Raw genomic sequence first — 19,554 nt, 5'->3', positions numbered from 1 at the left:
CTATAGCTTCTAATATTTTCCCACCTTTTACCGCAAAAAAAAAAGTGATTCTGAAAAGATATTTAGAGTTGCTTTTAAAGAAAACTCTGGTTAATGCAAAACCAAAAAAAAAAAAAAAATAGAGAGAATAAATTAGTCAACCCTTAAAAAGTATTTTTTATATGAAAGCATAGCAGGAGTCCCCTCATCTAAACTGTTATTTTATGTCGTTGGATGTTCGACTTAACTTTTGCCTATTTCTCTTTCTCTATCATATTGTTATATTATTAAATTGGGTAAAATAAATTTTACCCTTTTGTGGTTTAGCGATTTTTTCACATAACTTTTTATAGTTTCAAAAGTTATATATAATCTCATCATAGATTGGACTAAAACATTAAAGCAATGGAAATGATTCTCTATAACGAAACCCACAAAAATGTCAAAATTACCCTTATTTAAAAATTAAAATGACTAAAGTGATCAAAATACATAGACATAATATGCGTAGCACTTTAACTCCATATGGATTTATATTTTACCATAATAAACCCTTTATGATTTAGTGTTTTATCACATAACCCCTTCTAATTTTCAAAATATACATATATAACCCCTTGTGGCTAATGAATAATTTTCAACTTTATATAGGGATACTTTTGACATTCTAGTTGACTCCATTATGCAATGCAAATTTCGTCATTTTGATATTTTAATCCAAATAGGGGGTGATGTATAACTTTTGAAATTATAAGGAATTTATGTGATAAAGTACTAAATCACTAGCGCTTAAAAGTATATTTCACCCTATTAAATTCCAAGTTTGGAATCATATTTGTGGTGTAAAGTTGACAAAATCTGATTGGATTCATTTTTTTTTTAAAAGTAAAGGGCTGCTGCATGGCTCAGTTGGTCACCACAAGACATTTAAGTTCTTGATGAGTGGAAGGTCAAATATTCAAATTTTACCTCCCACTAAATGGCCACTATATGTAGCTTGCTACATTTAGTGGCTACATACGGATGCATGGTGCATCCGAATGGTCCCCTTTCCCTTTAGAATAGACTATATTATAGAGATATTATCGTTGCCACAAATTTTTTTTTATAAATTTCTTAATAGCTGTAAATTCTTTTGGCCACTGCATCTGAGAGATGTGATGGCGATAGATGGAGAAAACCCCTGCCACTTCCCTTATTTTTGTGACTTTTTTCACAATTGTTTTGAGAAATTAGCCCTTGTATATGCCTTGTTGTTCCTACAACCAAGTAGAGAATGGCTATAATACAGCACAAATCCACAAAGCAGATTCAAAATGTCCTTCTCTGGTTCGGGTCTACATCCGGATCAGAAAGTGTAGCGACGCGGATTCGTGCACAGATCACTGCCAGGTGTAACATCTCGTTCTGCAGAAAAATAGTTCATTACCTTATCAAGAGTTAGGATTTGTCTATAAAGAAGGAATATCAAATAGGAAAACTTTACTCTATATACAGATACACAAAATGAAATGAGCTTAAGATAGAAAGCACAGACTTTATTTGTGTGTAGTATCTGTGCAATCAGCAATATCAAGAGAGAACAAAAAATGACGTCTATAGAACCAGATGAAGTTCTGGAAATGTTTACAAGGAATACTGCCAACTAATACAGTGGTGAAAGGGAAGTGTGGCAAGGGGGACCATGTGTGTAAGTGCTGTGGAGACAGCTCTGAGACATTAGAGCACATGTTATTTCTGTGCAGTAATGCTAGAGCAATTTGGAAGGTGGCACCATTGAAGTGGGATGGACTGGAGGTGTTTAGGAATAATTTTTGGCATTGGTGGGAAGAACTTAAGAGGGGCTGTAGCTCAAGAGAAGGGAAGGGAGCACATAACTCTCACGGCAAACATTTTATGACAGATTTGGAAATCTAGGAATCATAAGCAATTCAACAACAGGAGCAATGAGCCTATAGTGGTGATCAATAAGGCACTGATGGAATGGAATGAGTATCAACTGGCACAAGGGGAGGGATCAAAACATGACAAATTGGCAGCTGGAGAACAGGAGAGGGGCAGGAGATGGGATAAACCTCAAGCTGACTGGATCAAAATCAACACTGATGCAGCTTTAGACCAAAAGCTTAACAAAGCAGGGTGGGGTATAGTGGCAAGGAATGGCTCAGGGGAACTGGGAGGCTCATGGGCGAGGCCAACTGAAGGCTGTGCTGAGGCACAAGTGGAGGAAGCTTTGGCGCTAAGAGAAGCAATGGTAATAGCTAAACGAATGGGATGGAGGAAAGTGGAGCTGGAATCGGACTGTTGTTGGATATTTTAATAAAAAATATCACATATTTATTTTGAATTCAAATAAAATAAATTACAAATTCTTTAAATAAATTTTCAGTTACAAATTGAAACATTTAAATGTGTAACTTATGGGATTTATGTCTTGCTTTTGTAACTTATGTAATGATTAGGTTTTATGAAATCATTTAGTAATTTTTTTTTACCGTTATACAATGAATTTAGACTTTTCAATTTGTAACTTAAATATGAGGTGTTAATTCCTATTAATGTTGGTATTTTAATGTTCCTAATTTCTTAGCCTATATATAAGGCATCTATCAACCAAACCAAATATATACTTTGCTATCTCTATACTACCTTCTATTTTTCCTCCGCTACTATAAGAGTTTATAGGGCAAAGAACAGTGTTAATGTAAGGTTTCTGTCTTGCTCCAATAGTGTAGATTGGAGTAGACTACAGTGTGCAAAAGGCTGGGCTGCTGTATCCTGGAGGTGACGTGCTGAGACCTACTACACCGGAGGATACTCCGTAGGGGCGCGAATCGTCTTAAAGAGAGCGACCTAGTCCGCGCCTCAACCCATGCCAAATCAACATATTTATGGTACAAATTATTTGCATTTTTAATGCAAGATTAAGATATGAATTTTTGTTAATTTATTTGTTAAATTTTATTAGAGAAATTATTGTAACTTATATGATTTATTTTGGTCTAAAACCAACAATTTTAAGACGAGTTAGCCTCTTCACATAAGATAAGGTTATCATTGCTTGTTTTGCTTCTAAATAATCTAATCATAAAACTAACATAATCCCGACAATAAGAATCTTACATGGTGTATAATATAATCTGGACAAACTTTAATAAACAAGATATTTCATGTGAATGGTCACAATTATAGACTGAGACTAGAAAGGGTAATATCCATTGGTTTTATGTGCTTTAGAGTCTGGAATCAATATTATGTAAGCGCATATAAATAATTCATAATATATACTTTTGAATCCAAGTTGCCTATTATTAACAGAATATCATGTATTTGTTTGTTCAAGAAAAACATGGTACTTGCATGATGTCTTTGTATATTAGTAGACTAAATATAATAATTTTTTGCCATTTTTGAGTTTTTAATATATGTTGTATGAAGCAACTATTTCGCATGAGCTTGTCATGTTACATAATGAACTTTCAATGTCTCTTATATTAACGGATTTATTCCGATTGAAAATTTTGGCATTGACATATAAATGATTAATTTGGTGATAAAGATCTATACTCCATGAAATGCATGTATAACATGGCCAGTTATTGTCTTAAGAATAGTGGTATCAAGGTGCATGCAATTATGAGGGTTCAAGTTATATTTAAATAGTGGGGGTTTAAAATTCTCTAGTTTTGTCTTCAATTCATATGATCTTAGTCCAGCTTGAGGTCTGCATTTTCACAAGCAATAAATGGTATTGATAATACAAGAAGAAAAGATTACACTGTCACCAAGGAAAAATTATATACATGGATAATAGCTTTAGTGGCTTGAAGTTGTGAAATATAAAGTTAGTAGCCATATAATTCTCAACAATTCTATTCTCTTGACTTGTATTTTGTTAAAATTGTGAATATGAACTTTTGAGTTGAAAATGTGATATTGTACATTGAAAAATATGTATTCGAGTTAAAGGCCATCAATTTGCAGGCAACCAACAACTTTTGGATTTGTATTAAATTATTTCATGTTGTTTGCTATGTGGTTGTCTTTGCATTTAATGAAAACTGGAACACTTAATTTCCTTGCCAAGCATGACTATAGTAAGATTATACTTGGATGGAAACGCAGACAGTGGATGTTGACTAAGTTGGTAGCTATGAATTTTGAAACTCTTGAGATTTTTCATTATAAGGCTTGCATTACTTGCAAATTGAATTTTGAAATTAAAACATAATAGTGCATTGACTATTATATTTTTTGAATTTTCTTAATCTCTAATTTGAGTTGTGCAGATTAAGAAGTGAGGCATGATTTAGATAGATTTGAATTACTTATGAAGTTTTCTTGCAAAAGAAAATTCATTGAGGACTATGAGAGTGGCGGGTTACTATATTACTAGCCATTGAGAAAATTACAGAAATGATGGAAATTAATATGGCTTTGCTTGATGTGAGCAAATATATGCCCATTCTATCTGCTCAATTTACGAGTATGACATAATTATTAATTTTTTGAATCTATTCTAACTTTATTTTGAGTTATGCAGACTAGCATTCACTGAAAAGTATGACCTGATGTGAAGTTACTTGAAATATTTTTTGATATTTTTGCAAAAGCAAAAATAATCATGAAGTTTTTTGAGAATGGCTTCTAGTGCAATCACTAGACTACTGGCCATAGAAAAAATTAAAAAATTACTTATGAGTAAATATATGCCTACATTATTTGGCAAAAATATATGGATGAGAAATTTTATCATCAAAGATTGGTTCCATGTATTTGGACAACTAAGAGGGTATTTGAAAAAATTCGAGAATATCATATCTTTGTTATTTTATTTGTGTTGAAAAAAAAAATCTCAAGCTTGAGTCAAGGATATGATACACATCGAGGGGGATAAGACAAAAGTCTAATATATGTTAAAAATCACCTATGAGGATACAACCATCTAGGGACTGGAGATCCCAAGAACTAGGTCGGAGACAAACGAATCATAAAGTGATTTGGTTGATTAATATACACTACTTTGATTATATTGTCTATCCCTATGATGTAAGTGCATTTGTGATCCTATGACGATAAGCGAGGTTGGGATTTTTATTCCCTTAATGAGTTCTATAGCCCTTATGGGTGGGATGTCTAAGTCATAGGAGCATCCTTGATAGACTCACCTATATGAGTGTGGAAGTAGGGCCGCTTCCTATGAGAATTTGGACTGGTTCTCTAGAGCACTCATGAAAATCGGGATAAAGCACAAGGCCATAAATGTGCTGGCTTATGAAACCTATTTGAGAACACTGAAAGATTCATGTGTGTGATAGGATTTCACGTGCCCTCAAGTAGTCATCGTTTAAAGGCTAAGTCTACTTTGACTCTAGCACGGGAATTGTTGAGCACTAAGTGAAGGTTTAAAGGCATTGCCACCTTCATTATGCATGAATTTTTAATCTTTGCCCTATTAAGTGTTAAGTTTAAAAATAAAATATTTTTTTATTAAAACAAGTGGGGGATTGTTGGATATTTTAATAAAAAATATCACATATTTATTTTGAATTCAAATAAAATAAATTACAAATTCTTTAAATAAATTTTCAGTTACAAATTGAAACATTTAAATGTGTAACTTATGGGATTTATGTCTTGCTTTTGTAACTTATGTAATGATTAGGTTTTATGAAACCATTTAGTAATTTTTTTTTACCGTTATACAATGAATTTAGACTTTTCAATTTGTAACTTAAATATGAGGTGTTAATTCCTATTAATGTTGGTATTTTAATATTCCTAATTTTTTAGCCTATATATAAGGCATCTATCAACCAAACCAAATATATACTTTGCTATCTCTATACTACCTTCTATTTTTCCTCCACTACTATAAGTGTTTATAGGGCAAAGAACAGTGTTAGTGTGAGGTTTCTGTCTTGCTCCAATAGTGTAGATTGGAGTAGACTACAGTGTACAAAAGGCTGGGCTGCTGTATCCTGGAGGCGACGTGCTAAGACCTACTACACCGGAGGATACTCCGTAAGGACGTGAATCGTCTTAAAGAGAGCGATCTAGTCTGTGCCTCAACCCATGCCAAATCAACATATTTATGGTACAAATTATTTGCATTTTTAATGCAAGATTAAGGTATGAATTTTTGTTAATTTATTTGTTAAATTTTATTAGAGAAATTATTGTGACTTATATGATTTATTTTGGTCTAAAACCAACAGCTGTAAGCTAAGTAGTGGACAAAATCAATGCAAGAGAGAAGGAAGCGAGCATAGCCATAATTCAGTTGGACATTTGGAGGCTGATAAAAGATTTTGATAAATGTTGTTTCTCCTACACTAGAAGGAGCAACAACTATGTAAGTCGCCATTTAGCAAAATTTGCTATAAAACTGATTGATTCAGCTGAATGGAAGCATAGCTTCCCAGCATGGCTGCTAGAGTTAGCTCAAGCAGATTTACAGGAGCAGTTGCTCTGACCTTGTATCTTTTTTACGTTTAATACCATGTTATCGTTTGAAAAAAAAAAGAAGAACCAGACGAAGTCAGAATTTGCTGCGTTTTTAAACCATGAATAGAGAGCAATTCATATAATACAACGCAATTGGAGCTTTAATACTATCTAGGCCCCATGGATGAACTTTATCGAGTTCTTGTGTCCTTTTCTCTCAGAGCCTTTAAGCCCCTCAAATCTTGGAGCTTTTGCGCAACGGTAATGTACTTGGCTAATCACAACTCACAACCAAAATCATTTATTACTGTATCAAGCACATTTAATGAATTGGATGCAGTTGGCTAACTATTGTTGATATTTTCAACCAACGAGTGTCTAAGTGTGTTTGTCTAGACAGCTGAAGGGGATTGCAAGTTGCACTCCGACATGATTGCTATAATTGACAACTCCACTTGAGGGATTGGTGGTGCCTCGATCCCTTTTTTTTTTTTTTCAAAACGGTAGGATCATTTCATTCAATATAACAAGAAAATTACAAGTGCGAGCAAGGCTCGAGAAGACTTAGTGCTCAGTGTCACTGAGGAAGTTCCATTCCTCATCCACAATAATGCCTAAGGCATGAGAACTTAACCTTTTACTTCTTACTATGCTTTCTTCCTTAACCAAACAAAACAAGCACATGCGAAACAACTTTTGCATGTTTAAAATGTCATCTATCAAGGTGGCTAATCTACTGTTGGACGGGCTCTTGTACTTTAGCTGTCTCAACAGTTCCTGGTTGTGGGAGTGAATCATGATTCTACTCCAATGCAGCTCTAGAGCTTTGCACAACACCAGCTTAATGGCCACTGCTTCATCTATGGCTTTATCTCCCAGGCTTCTCTCTTTAAGTGCCCATTCCACAAGCCTGATGCTTGGATGCCTCCTAGCTGTAACTCCAATCCCCAGTGAGACCTGATCATAATGACTTGTTGTAGCCACGTCCAAAATAATGGTGCCCTCTTCTGCCTGCCCCTGATAATGCTCTTCAATGTTGGAAGTTGTTTCTTCTGGGCTCAGGCTGGTTTTAGTGTTCAAGCTTTCCTCTTGCTCGAGCCATTCCTTCTGAGCTTTCCCAATTGTCCTAGCTGCTGAACAACTGCTTATATTTTCAAATTCCTTCTTATTCCTATCTTTCCACACTTGCCATAAGATGTTTGCAGTCAACCCAATATGCTCCATCCCCTTTGGCCTTTTCCTTGCCTCTGAGATTCTTACCCACCAACGTTTGAAGTCTCCTTGTTGGTCTACTGCCCCATCCCATTGTAATGGTGCTACCTTCCGTACCTCCTGAGTGTGTTGGCATTTGAGCAAAAGATGTTCCACTGTTTCTTGCTCTTCCCCACAGATTCTACACACTGGATCTCCCAATCCTGTCTTCCTGTGAATTGCTGCTCTTACTGGTAATGCCCTTGTTAAGCATTTCCAAATGAAAATCTTAATTTTATGTTTGATGTTGAGCTTCCAAAGGGTGTTCCACATTTGTCTAACTTGTTGACTGCCATCTGTTATACTTGGCTCAGATTCTTCTGCTTTTTCCTTCTCAGCATTAGCACTCTCCTCCATTAGAAGTTATATCCTGAACTGACCGTGTATATCCCCCCTGCATTGTGTTGCCAATAATAGCTATCCTCCCTCTCCGTTAGACTTATGGGTATGCTTAGGATTTTCTCAGCATCACTCTGATGAAAATTCTTGAAGATGGTTACTCTATTCCATCTGTGATGGCTGATTAACTCATGAACCATCTTCAATTCCCTACTCAGTGGACTGGATGAGGTTGGTTTACCTGAACTAGATCCAGGAATCCACCTGTGGTCCCATATTCTTGTACTTCTCCCATTGCCAATCCGTCTGATCACCCCTTTGACCATCAAGCTTCTGGCTCCTAATAATCCTTGCCATATCTAGGAAGAATTTTTGTGAATCTTGCATGTTAATATTGAGTCCTTGGGGAAGTATCGTGCTCTCATCACTTTGCTTAACAGAAGGTTTGGTTTAGTGAGTATTCTCCAAATGTGCTTACCTAGCAATGCCTTATTGTAGGCTTCAATGTCTTTAAATCCTAGGCCTCCTGCATTCCTCTTCATTGACAGTTTCTTCCAAGAAAGCCAGTGCAATTTGTTTTTGCCATTAGAATCCCCCCACCAATAATTGGCCATCAGTGAGCTAATATCTTTACATAGGTTGGCATAGGTTGGCATAGCCATTGAGACTGCCTTAAGCATCACTTTCTTGCCTGCTGAGCTCAGCAACTTGTTCCTCCAATCCTGCAGCTTTCTCTTAATGTTTTCCTTAATGAAACCAAAAATCTGGTCCTTTGACCTAGAGATGACCATAGGCAGTCCTAGGTACTTTCCTTGTTTTATTTCTGCCATCCCCCCCCCATTGAGCTACATACATCTTTTCTTTGCTCCATGGACATATTCTTGCTAAAAAAGACAGACGACTTATCAAGGTTAATCAACTGTCCTGAGGCCTCTTCATATATCTTGAGGATCTTCATGATTTCTGAGGCCTGCTTCATGTTAGCTTTACAGAAAATAAGTGAGTCGTCTGCAAAGAAAAGGTGTGAGATGATAGGCCCCTGTCTGCTAATTCTCAAGCCTGTTATGTCATTCCTCTCTTCAGCTTTCCTCAGCAAATTGGAAAACCCCTCTGAGCAGATTAGGAACAAGTAAGGCGACAGTGGATCTCCCTGTCTTATTCCCCTCTCTGGTGTGACAAAACCTTTAGTTTCTCCATTGCAGTTGAAAGAGTATGATACTGTCTTCAGGCAGCTAAGTATCCAATTGATCCATTTAGCACAGAAACCCATCTTCTGCATCATTTCCTGTAAGAAATGCCATTCCACTCTATCGTAGGCTTTGGCCATGTCTGGTTTGATTGCCATATATCCTTCTTTTCCTTGCCTTTTGTTTTTAAGGTAATGCATGTACTCATGAGCTAGGATTACATTATCTAATATTTGCCTATCTGGTATGAAAGCTGATTGGGTGTCACTAATGCACTTGTCCAGAACAAGCTTTAGCCTATTGGCCAGAATTTTGGAAATGGTTTTGTAAATAACACTACACAGGCTGATAGGTCTAAAGTTTTTTAGACAGGTTGGATTCAAAATTTTGGGGATCAAAGAAATGATAGTATGATTAATTGATTTAAGCATAAAGCTTGAGCTAAAAAAAGATTGAATAGCTGGAATCAAATCCCCTTTGATAATGCTCCAAAACCTTTGGAAAAATAAAGGGGACATGCCATCCTGGCCTGGAGCTTTATCAGGCTGCATGGAAAAAAGGGCTACCCTGATCTCATCTTCCTCAACCGGTTTAGTTAATTTGGTGTTCATCTCCTGATTTATGGAGAGGGGAATACCTTCTAGGATCTCTGACATATCGTTTCTCCCTCCACTTGTAAACAGCCTTCTAAAAAACCAGAGATTTCTGAGATAACTTTCTCCTCATTTCCAGTCCAAGAACCATCATCCCTTTGCAGATTTCGGATCCTATTCTTAGTCCTTCTCCCCCTAACAAAGGCGTGGAAATACTTTGTATTTTTATCTCCTTCTCTAAGCCATTCAATCCTAGCTTTTTGCCTCCAGAATTTCTCTTCTTCCTTGTAGGCTTCTTTAAGCTGGTTCTTAAGCTCAGCAACTTGTTCTTTTTTGTTATCCGAATCTGAGACTCTCACCTTCTCCAGAGCCTTGCCTATTTCCACAATCCTTCTCTTAGAGTCTGCTTGGAAGGTGTTTCTCCATTTCAGTAGTTCAATTCTGCAATTTCTGATCTTTTTGATAACCTTGAACATACGGGAGCCAGGCTCATCTATCTGCCAAGCTTGCTCCACTACCTGCTGAACCTCTTTCTTTTGCAACCATCTTTTGTCAAAGTAAAACTTTTTTTTCCTCTTCTCCTTATCTGGTTCGGTGTCCAAGCAAAGTATGCTATGATCAGAGGCATACGTGTCCAGGTGTTGACATCTAGCTTTTTCAAAGGTTTGGACCCAATCATAACTGGCCAAGCATCTATCCAACCTCTGTCTAATCTCTCCTTCATCCTCCCAATGGTTACTCCAAGTCCATGGTTGGCCTTCAAAACCTAAATCTATCAAGTTAGTATGATCAATAAAATCCTTGAATTCCGTAAAGCTTCTCTCCTCTTTGAGATTTCCTCCCCATTTTTCTTCATTGGACACAATGTCATTGAAGTCTCCTGCAATCATGAATCTATCCCCCCACAGCCTTCTTCTATCTCTTAGAACTCTCCATTGTTCCTTCCTAATCTGATCATCACAGCTCGCATAGATCCCTATAAACCACCAGTCACAATGGTAATCATCATCCTTTATTCTGCCCTCAATAGTGAAAGCTGTTTGATTAACTTCCAATATCAGTGTTTCCTCCTTCCAAAGGATGGCCATACCTCCTGCCTTGTGCATAGCTTCCACTACTGCACTATTGTCAAACCTTAACCCTCTAGCTATCTTGTCCAACACATACTTCCTGTTTTTAGTCTCACTCAGAAAAATCAGGCTTGGAGAGAGGAGGTTATTCACCTCCCTCAGATGGAGAACTGTCAAGGGGCTCCCCACTCCTTGACAGTTCCACACCAAAGCCCTCATATCCTTATAGGGGCCCCATTCGGGAAGGACCTCACCTCTACCTCAGACATAGCTGACACACCAGTTGCTTCGTATGGCTTAGCTCTTTTATTAGTTGTCTCTTGCTGGTGCACTTCTTCCATTTCCTCATCAAAGATCAATATCTTCCTTTTCCCACTTCCTGTAATACTATTGTCCAGTTGTTCAAGTGTCGTTTTAGCCTATGCAAATAGGGGTGTGCATCCAATTCGAAATAAATAATTCGAAAGTTTAAATTCGAAATTTTTTAAAATTTTGGTATCTGATAATTCGATCGAATTCGATTTCAAATTCACCAATTCTGAATTCAAATTCGTACCGAATTCCATTTCGAATTCGTTAATTTCGATTTCACCGAATTCGAAAAAATTTATATATTATTATATAATATAAAATTTATTATATAATAATATATTATATAATATTTTATATTATAAATTTTATATTACATGTATAAAAATATACTTATATATTAAAAACGAATTTGAAATCGAAATCGAAATTCCAATTCCAATTTCGAATTATGAATTTGAAATTGAAAATTTCGATTTGAAAAACTCTATTATCGAATTCGAATCAAATTCGAAATATATGAATTCAAAAAATCCGAATTCGATTTCGATTTTCGATTTACCGATTTCGAAATTCGAATTTGGTCTATAAATCGGAATTTTTTGATTTTACACACCCCTATAAGTAAATGACATTGGAGTTGGAAGTCAAATACACAATGGAACTTGATTCGCCGCATCCAACAATGAATATCACAGAAAGCTCCCGGCCTATAGTCATCTCATTAGATAGTTGGTGTCGGTGGCTCGCTTCCGTGTCTTGTGAAAAAAGATGAGTCTTGTGCAATTTGATAAAGAAATGCAACATTTAGATGCAGATGTAGATGCATGATGTAGATGCACCTGTGAAGAAGTTGACGAGACCCCCAAGTATTGCAAAATAGGAAGGATTACAAGATGAGAAGTAAGTTTCTTATTTTGCTATTTCTTGTAATCATTTTGATGTTCTGGGATAAAGTGAAAATATTTTTACTTTTTAAGGAGTTCACATGTTTTGTAGATGGTATATTCAATTTTGATAATCCTGTGGGTAAAGGATATAGTGCATTGCTGTTTCTTATACTTATTTTGGTGTTTTAGGGCTGATGAAAATGAAAATATTTTTACTTTTTAGGGAGTTGACATGTTCTGTAGATGGTATATTCAATCTTGGTGGTCCTATGGGTAAAGGGTATTATGGAGGATTATACAGAAATCATCTCTCTTTCATAGAAGGCGAGAGATAGGCTGATGTTGTTGATGACGTGAAAAATATTTTTGATATAGAGTTCACAGCTATTATTGGAACTTTACAGTATTTTGTTGCACAAGGGCATTATAAATAATACAAGAAGCTATTGGTGCAGTGTGACAATTATGAGACAGTGCACTTTGCGAATGGAACTAGACTTGCTACTATTGAGTACCGTGTTAAACTGGTTATGTTAGTAATTTTAAAATATATGTTAATGTTCTTTCTGCTAATTAACTCTATTGTATAGCATTTAAAGTCTTTAAATGAATGTGTTAGATTTACTCTCATCATTTTCTTTTCTTGTTGGTTGCAAATAGCAAATTCACGACTTTGAAATTCGAGTTGAGAAAATGTTTTAATGGTTGATAATGTTATGGTCTAACAAAGAAAGAAACAAAAAGGATGGAAAGGGTGAGAGCAGAATTAAAGAATAAAGTTAGAGAGAAAATGATGGGTATTGATTATGTATTCATTTTTTCTTGATATAGGCTTGAATTTGTTTGTAAAGTATGCTGATCTTTAAAGCAACTCAAGTACTTCACAGCCTATACATGGTGAAAAAGAGATGAAAGATGCCAACGCTCTAGAAAATTTTAAGACATTGGTAATTTATATAATTTACGAGTTGTGGTTCAAAAGACTAACAATATATTACTATATTATTAATATATGTTCAAGTGTCGTTTTAGCCTATGCAAATAGGGGTGTGCATCCAATTCGAAATCAATAATTCGAAATTTTTTGAAATTTTGGTATCTGATAATTCGATCGAATTCGATTTTAAATTCACCAATTCTGAATTCGAATTCGTACCGAATTCGTTAATTTCGATTTCACCGAATTCGAAAAAATTTATATATTATTATATAATATAAAATTTATTATATAATATTATATTTTATAATATAAATTTTATATTACATGTATAAAAATATACTTATATATTAAAAACGAATTTGAAATCGAAATCGAAATTCGAATTCCGATTTCGAATTATGAATTTGAAATTGAAAATTTCGATTTGAAAAACTTTATTATCGAATTCGAACCAAATTCGAAATATATGAATTCAAAAAATCCGAATTCGATTCCGATTTTCTATTTACCGATTTCGAAATTCGAATTTGGTCTGTAAATCGGAAATTTTTGATTTTGCACACCCCTATAAGTAAATGACATTGGAGTTGGAAGTCAAATACACAATGGAACTTGCTTCGCCGCATCCAACAATGAATATCACAGAAAGCTCCCGGCCTATAGTCATCTCATTAGATAGTTGGTGTCGGTGGCTCGCTTCCGTGTCTTGTGAAAAAAGATGAGTCTTGTGCAATTTGATAAAGAAATGCAACATTTAGATGCAGATGTAGATGCATGATGTAGATGCACCTGTGAAGAAGTTGACGAGACCCCCAAGTATTGCAAAATGGGAAGGATTACAAGATGAGAAGTAAGTTTCTTATTTTGCTATTTCTTGTAATCATTTTGATGTTCTGGGATAAAGTGAAAATATTTTTACTTTTTAAGGAGTTCACATGTTTTGTAGATGGTATATTCAATTTTGATAATCTTGTGGGTAAAGGATATAGTGCATTGCTGTTTCTTAAACTTATTTTGGTGTTTTAGGGCTGATGAAAATGAAAATATTTTTACTTTTTAGGGAGTTGACATGTTCTGTCGATGGTATATTCAATCTTAGTGGTCCTATGGGTAAAGGGTATTATGGAGGATTATACAGAAATCATCTCTCTTTCATAGAAGGCGAGAGACAGGCTGATGTTGTTGATGACGTGAAAAATATTTTTGATGTAGAGTTCACAGCTATTATTGGAACTTTACAGTATTTTGTTGCACAAGGGCATTATAAACAATACAAAAAGCTATTGGTGCAGTGTGACAATTATGAGACAGTGCACTTTGCGAATGGAACTAGACTTGCTACTATTGAGTACCGTGTTAAACTGGTTATGTTAGTAATTTTAAAATATATGTTAATGTTCTTTCTGCTAATTAACTCTATTGTATAGCATTTAAAGTCTTTAAATGAATGTGTTAGATTTACTCTCATCATTTTCTTTTCTTGTTGGTTGCAAATAGCAAATTCACGACTTTGAAATTCGAGTTGAGAAAATGTTTTAATGGTTGATAATGTTATGGTCTAACAAAGAAAGAAACAAAAAGGATGGAAAGGGTGAGAGCAGAATTAAAGAATAAAGTTAGAGAGGAAATGATGGGTATTGATTATGTATTCATTTTTTCTTGATATAGGCTTGAATTTGTTTGTAAAGTATGCTGATCTTTAAAGTAACTCAAGTACTTCACAGCCTATACATGGTGAAAAAGAGATGAAAGATGCCAACGCTCTAGAAAATTTTAAGACATTGGTAATTTATATAATTTACGAGTTGTGGTTCAAAAGACTAACAATATATTACTCTATTATTAATATATGTTCAAGTGTCGTTTTAGCCTTTGCAAATAGGGGTGTGCATCCATTATCTATTAAAGCTACATAAGTTTCTTTGAAATCTTCTACTGTAATGGTTACTAAAGCAAACCATTTTTGAAATGTCATTTTTTCTATAGTATTTAAATATTGAGTTTCTTCTACCGGTTTTTCTGATATTAATATTTCTTCTGTTTTAAAATTAGAGGTTGAGGGCTGATTATTTATTAATGCTATTTTTGCTTCTATTTCTAAATCTTTTGTTTTTAATTCTATTATTTCTTGTTGTAATTGTTTTATTTGTATTTTAAGATTATTAATTTCTGATTGAAGATCTTTAGTAGTTTCTTTCTTCATTATATCTATATTTGGATATTTATCTATTAATTTTCAAATGCTAAAAGGTTCTATTATCTTTGGCATTTTATCTTCTTGAATAATTAAACTTTTTAATCTTTCTAAATATTCCTTTTTAGCTATTGGATCTTCAATTTTTTCTATTATATCTAATAAAAATTCTTTATCTTCTTTTTTAGTTATAACGTTTATATATTTAGGAGTATTAGAACAATTACAATTTTCTTCACTTTCTGAACTAGAAATATCATCATAATATTCTTCTTCAGAACTTTTATCTTTTTCATTTATTAATAAATTTATTAATTTATTTTTAATTTCATCTTCATTTGCACAGATTTCATTAATTTTTTCTTTTAATTTACATTTGTTTGCTTTATGTCCTACTTTTCCACATTTATAACAAACAATTTTCTTTTTAATGAATCTTCTTGTTCTTTCTGGTTTATTTTCTTCAGGTCTTTTATATTTTTGTCTTTTTTGAGTATTATATTTTTTAATTTTCTTTTTATATGCAGATGGTGATTTTATTCTTTTAATTCCGAATGCATCACAGAATGAACCTACTTCTTTTGTTTTTGATCCATATTTTATTTGAAATCTTAATTCTGAACATAACATTAATCCTTCTTTTTTCACAAAAGCAAATAATTGTCCAAAAGTAATATTTGAAATTACATCTATTCCCATTTCCTTTTGTAAACTATCCATTATTCTTTGTGAAAATAGACTTGGTAATCCTGTTATGAATCTTTCATTCATTATACAAGATTCGGTGCACGTCGGTTCAAGCCGATTTTCCTTAACTCACCCGTACTAGTGTTTTAACTTATGATTCACTAACTTATTATTAGCAGTTCTAATCACACACTTTCTCATATCTAAAACTCACTTTTAACCACCAAATTTAGTAAACACACATCCACAATTAATCACACTATCGAAATATGAAGAAAAAACCTAATTTATGTTATAAAACTAATCAAATAAACTACTATAATATCAAGTGAAATATTGGAGAAAGAAGTAGAGAAATGGAGAGTAATATTCTTATATTCCAATACGATACAAAAGTCATCCCAAAGGGTTTCAATGTACCTCTATATATAGGCACTACAAGATTAAAGGTACATAAATCCTATTAAACATCCACTATTACAATAATATGAAAAAACCTATGAAACGGTTTCTCCACTACATGAATGGATTTATGAATTGTAACTTCTATACATAAGTAGTCATAAAATCATGAATTAATCCCCTTGGGAATACAAAGGGACATCCACATTTTTGTTATTTCATAACAATTTATGCTAACTATAAAACTAAAGATGTAACTCTGGATTCTATGATTTATTACAACTATGGAGGAAGTGAATGAGTAGTAAAGTTATTATAAAGTAATTTATTCAAAATACAAGGGCATTTTAAGAAAATAAGAAGAATTTTGCGAGTCCTCACACCCTCTCTAGCTATTTCAATCAAGACACAAAACAACAACTAACAAAAAATACTACCTTATGATCTCGGCTCTCTCTCAATTTGCAAGTCACACGAAGAAAAGAAAGAAAAGAGAAGGTGGAAGAGGTGGATACTATCACCGAGTCCGAACCATCATCACCACCATCTATTTGTTTGCCTTTTTGTACTATGAAAACAAGGTGATGTTCTTTGCCTCATTGTCATACCCAAACATTTTTTTTATCCCTACTCTTCATTATTTTTTATTCTTGTTCTCTTTCTTTTATGATTGTGGTTGTAAATGGAATGTTTCACATGAGTTGCTATGGATTGTTATAGTGATTTGTTGATGAAAATGTGGGATCTAAGTCTGCTTAAGTTCCATGGATTGTATAGGCCAAAATCATGCACGTTAAGTGTTTGAAAAAATGTTTAAATGGAAAAACTGAATTAAGGTGCTAAATGTTGTGCATATACTTTTGTTAAGATAGATGGTCATAGATAGTACGTGGTCTGAAAGATGTTTGGTTATTCAAATTTTTTGAAATTTTGAGCCTTAAAAGCATTGAAATATTTTTCTTCATTTTGGGCTGTTTTTGCTTTAATGTATCACTTTGTTGTTGTTTTTTTTTCCAAACTAAAGTCATAATTGCACTTTAAAATTCACAAGGGTTGTTTTGGTGTAAATTTTATGAATTTTGGTAAGGATTTGAGCGATTTTTTTAAAAGATAAAACCCGGCTGTAAATTAGATTTTTTTTACCCTTCTTTGTGCATTTTTTTGCCAAAACTAAGGCCGGAGACGGATTTTATGCGAAAAATTGAGTGAATAGGCGTATTTTGGTGAGTTTTTATGACCAAAAATATCGCTAGCGATCCGGCGACTAGAGCTTCAATCTGAGGGAAGAAGAAGAAGAGAAATAAAAGAAAGAAAAAAAAGAGAAAAATAAAAAATAAAGGGTTGGATTTTTATTTATTTGTAGTTGGGTTTAAGAGTGGGCTGGTATTATTTTTTGCTTTGGGTTTTGTCTGGACTTTAGGGTTAGGCCCAACATTTTCATAAAATCTAAATTTGTTTAAATTTTGATTGGATTTGCTTGTTTTTTTAATGGATTAGCCCGCATTTTTCTACTGAGTTAGTGTATTTCGGCCAAAGCAAAAAAAAAAAAAAAAAAAGATGGCCCAACTTTTACTTCATCATATTTTGTCTAAATCAGAATCAAAATTTGTAATTTGTAAATTTGACCCTCAATCTTTTGAGTAATTTTATTGTATCCCTAAAATTTTAGATTTCTTTCAATTAGACCCTTAATTTAATTGTATTTGGCCCCTAAACTTTGTCTTTATTTAATTTTAACCCCTAATTTTTTATAAAATTATATTTTGATTCCAAAAACTTTTTTATTTTTGCAATTTAGCCTCTAATAGTGTTTTGATTTTTCAATTATAATTGTTCCCTTCCTTTAATTGTTAATTATAATTCTCTTGCATGCATTTAAATTATAAATTTTAAGTGTTTTGAGTTTATTTACATTTTTTAACATGATAATGTGAGTCTAGCACATTTTTATATTATTATATTTCCAATTAAATTGGTGCCATGATGTTTATCTTTGTTCGTACCTTTTGATGATTGCAAAACAAGTGGATAAAACTAATGTTTTTCAAATTTGTTTTTGGGCAGGAAATGGAGCAAAACAGGTTCAAAAGCCAAGCATTTGCTAAAACATCTGTCGGATGCACAAATACATCCTATCGGCCGTCCGATAACCGTTAAGTATCTTCGGACGCGCAAAGAACCTATCTTCGGACGTCCGAATCTGATAAATCAGCACCTCTAAGATCTCTAACCTCGATCGGACGCACAATACCTGAGCACCGGACGTCCGACAACCGTTGCAAAATTGCTTCTTTGTTAATATAAATGATGAGAGATTATGAGAATTGATTATGATTTTGAGTTGAAAATGTGATATTATACATTGAAAAATATGTATTCGAGTTAAAGGCCATCAATTTGCAGGCAACCAACAACTTTTGGATTTGTATTAAATTATTTCATGTTGTTTGCTATGTGGTTGTCTTTGCATTTAATGAAAACTGGAACACTTAATTTCCTTGCCAAGCATGACTATAGTAAGATTATACTTGGATGGAAACGCAGACAGTGGATGTTGACTAAGTTGGTAGCTATGAATTTTGAAACTCTTGAGATTTTTCATTATAAGGCTTGCATTACTTGCAAATTGAATTTTGAAATTAAAACATAATAGTGCATTGACTATTATATTTTTTGAATTTTCTTAATCTCTAATTTGAGTTGTGCAGATTAAGAAGTGAGGCATGATTTAGATAGATTTGAATTACTTATGAAGTTTTCTTGCAAAAGAAAATTCATTGAGGACTATGAGAGTAGCGGGTTACTATATTACTAGTCACTGAGAAAATTACAGAAATGATGGAAATTAATATGGCTTTGCTTGATGTGAGCAAATATATGCCCATTCTATCTGCTCAATTTACGAGTATGACATAATTATTAATTTTTTGAATCTATTCTAACTTTATTTTGAGTTATGCAGACTAGCATTCACTGAAAAGTATGACCTGATGTGAAGGTACTTGAAATATTTTTTGATATTTTTGCAAAAGCAAAAATAATCATGAAGTTTTTTGAGAATGGCTTCTAGTGCATCACTAGACTACTGGCCATAGAAAAAATTAAAAAATTACTTATGAGTAAATATATGCCTACACTATTTGGCAAAAATATATGGATGGAAATTTTATCATCGAAGATTGGTTCCATGTATTTGGACAACTAAGAGGTTATTTGAAAAAATTCGAGAATATCATATCTTTGTTATTTTATTTGTGTTGAAAAAA

General features: G+C 33.6%; 3 protein-coding genes and 1 long non-coding RNA gene across 4 annotated transcripts; 2 read left to right on the top strand and 2 right to left on the bottom strand.

Annotated features, from left to right (window-relative positions):
• The first annotated feature begins 1,587 nt into the window (after window positions 1-1,587).
• LOC140010711 (uncharacterized) lies at window positions 1,588-2,804 on the top strand. The gene is made up of 3 exons (XM_072058032.1): window positions 1,588-1,776; window positions 1,883-2,233; window positions 2,715-2,804. Exons 1-3 carry the CDS (start codon window positions 1,588-1,590, stop codon window positions 2,802-2,804), a joined length of 630 nt encoding a protein of 209 aa, XP_071914133.1.
• Window positions 2,805-6,990: 4,186 nt separating this feature from the next.
• Window positions 6,991-8,034, bottom strand: LOC140010710 (uncharacterized). The gene has a single exon (XM_072058031.1). The coding sequence runs from the start codon at window positions 8,032-8,034 to the stop codon at window positions 6,991-6,993; it is 1,044 nt and encodes a 347-aa protein (XP_071914132.1).
• Window positions 8,035-9,843: 1,809 nt separating this feature from the next.
• On the bottom strand, window positions 9,844-11,085 carry LOC140010709 (uncharacterized). Its single transcript, XM_072058029.1, has one exon. It carries the CDS (start codon window positions 11,083-11,085, stop codon window positions 9,844-9,846), a length of 1,242 nt encoding a protein of 413 aa, XP_071914130.1.
• A 5,603-nt stretch (window positions 11,086-16,688) lies between these two features.
• LOC140010761 (uncharacterized) lies at window positions 16,689-18,784 on the top strand. The gene is made up of 2 exons (XR_011817876.1): window positions 16,689-16,869; window positions 18,353-18,784. It is a non-coding gene; the product is annotated as an uncharacterized lncRNA (long non-coding RNA).
• Window positions 18,785-19,554: the final 770 nt, after the last annotated feature.

The sequence above is a fragment of the Coffea arabica genome, chromosome 7c (genome assembly GCF_036785885.1).
Source record: "Coffea arabica cultivar ET-39 chromosome 7c, Coffea Arabica ET-39 HiFi, whole genome shotgun sequence".
Taxonomy (NCBI): domain Eukaryota; kingdom Viridiplantae; phylum Streptophyta; class Magnoliopsida; order Gentianales; family Rubiaceae; genus Coffea; species Coffea arabica.
This window is presented reverse-complemented; position numbering and strand designations above follow the sequence as displayed.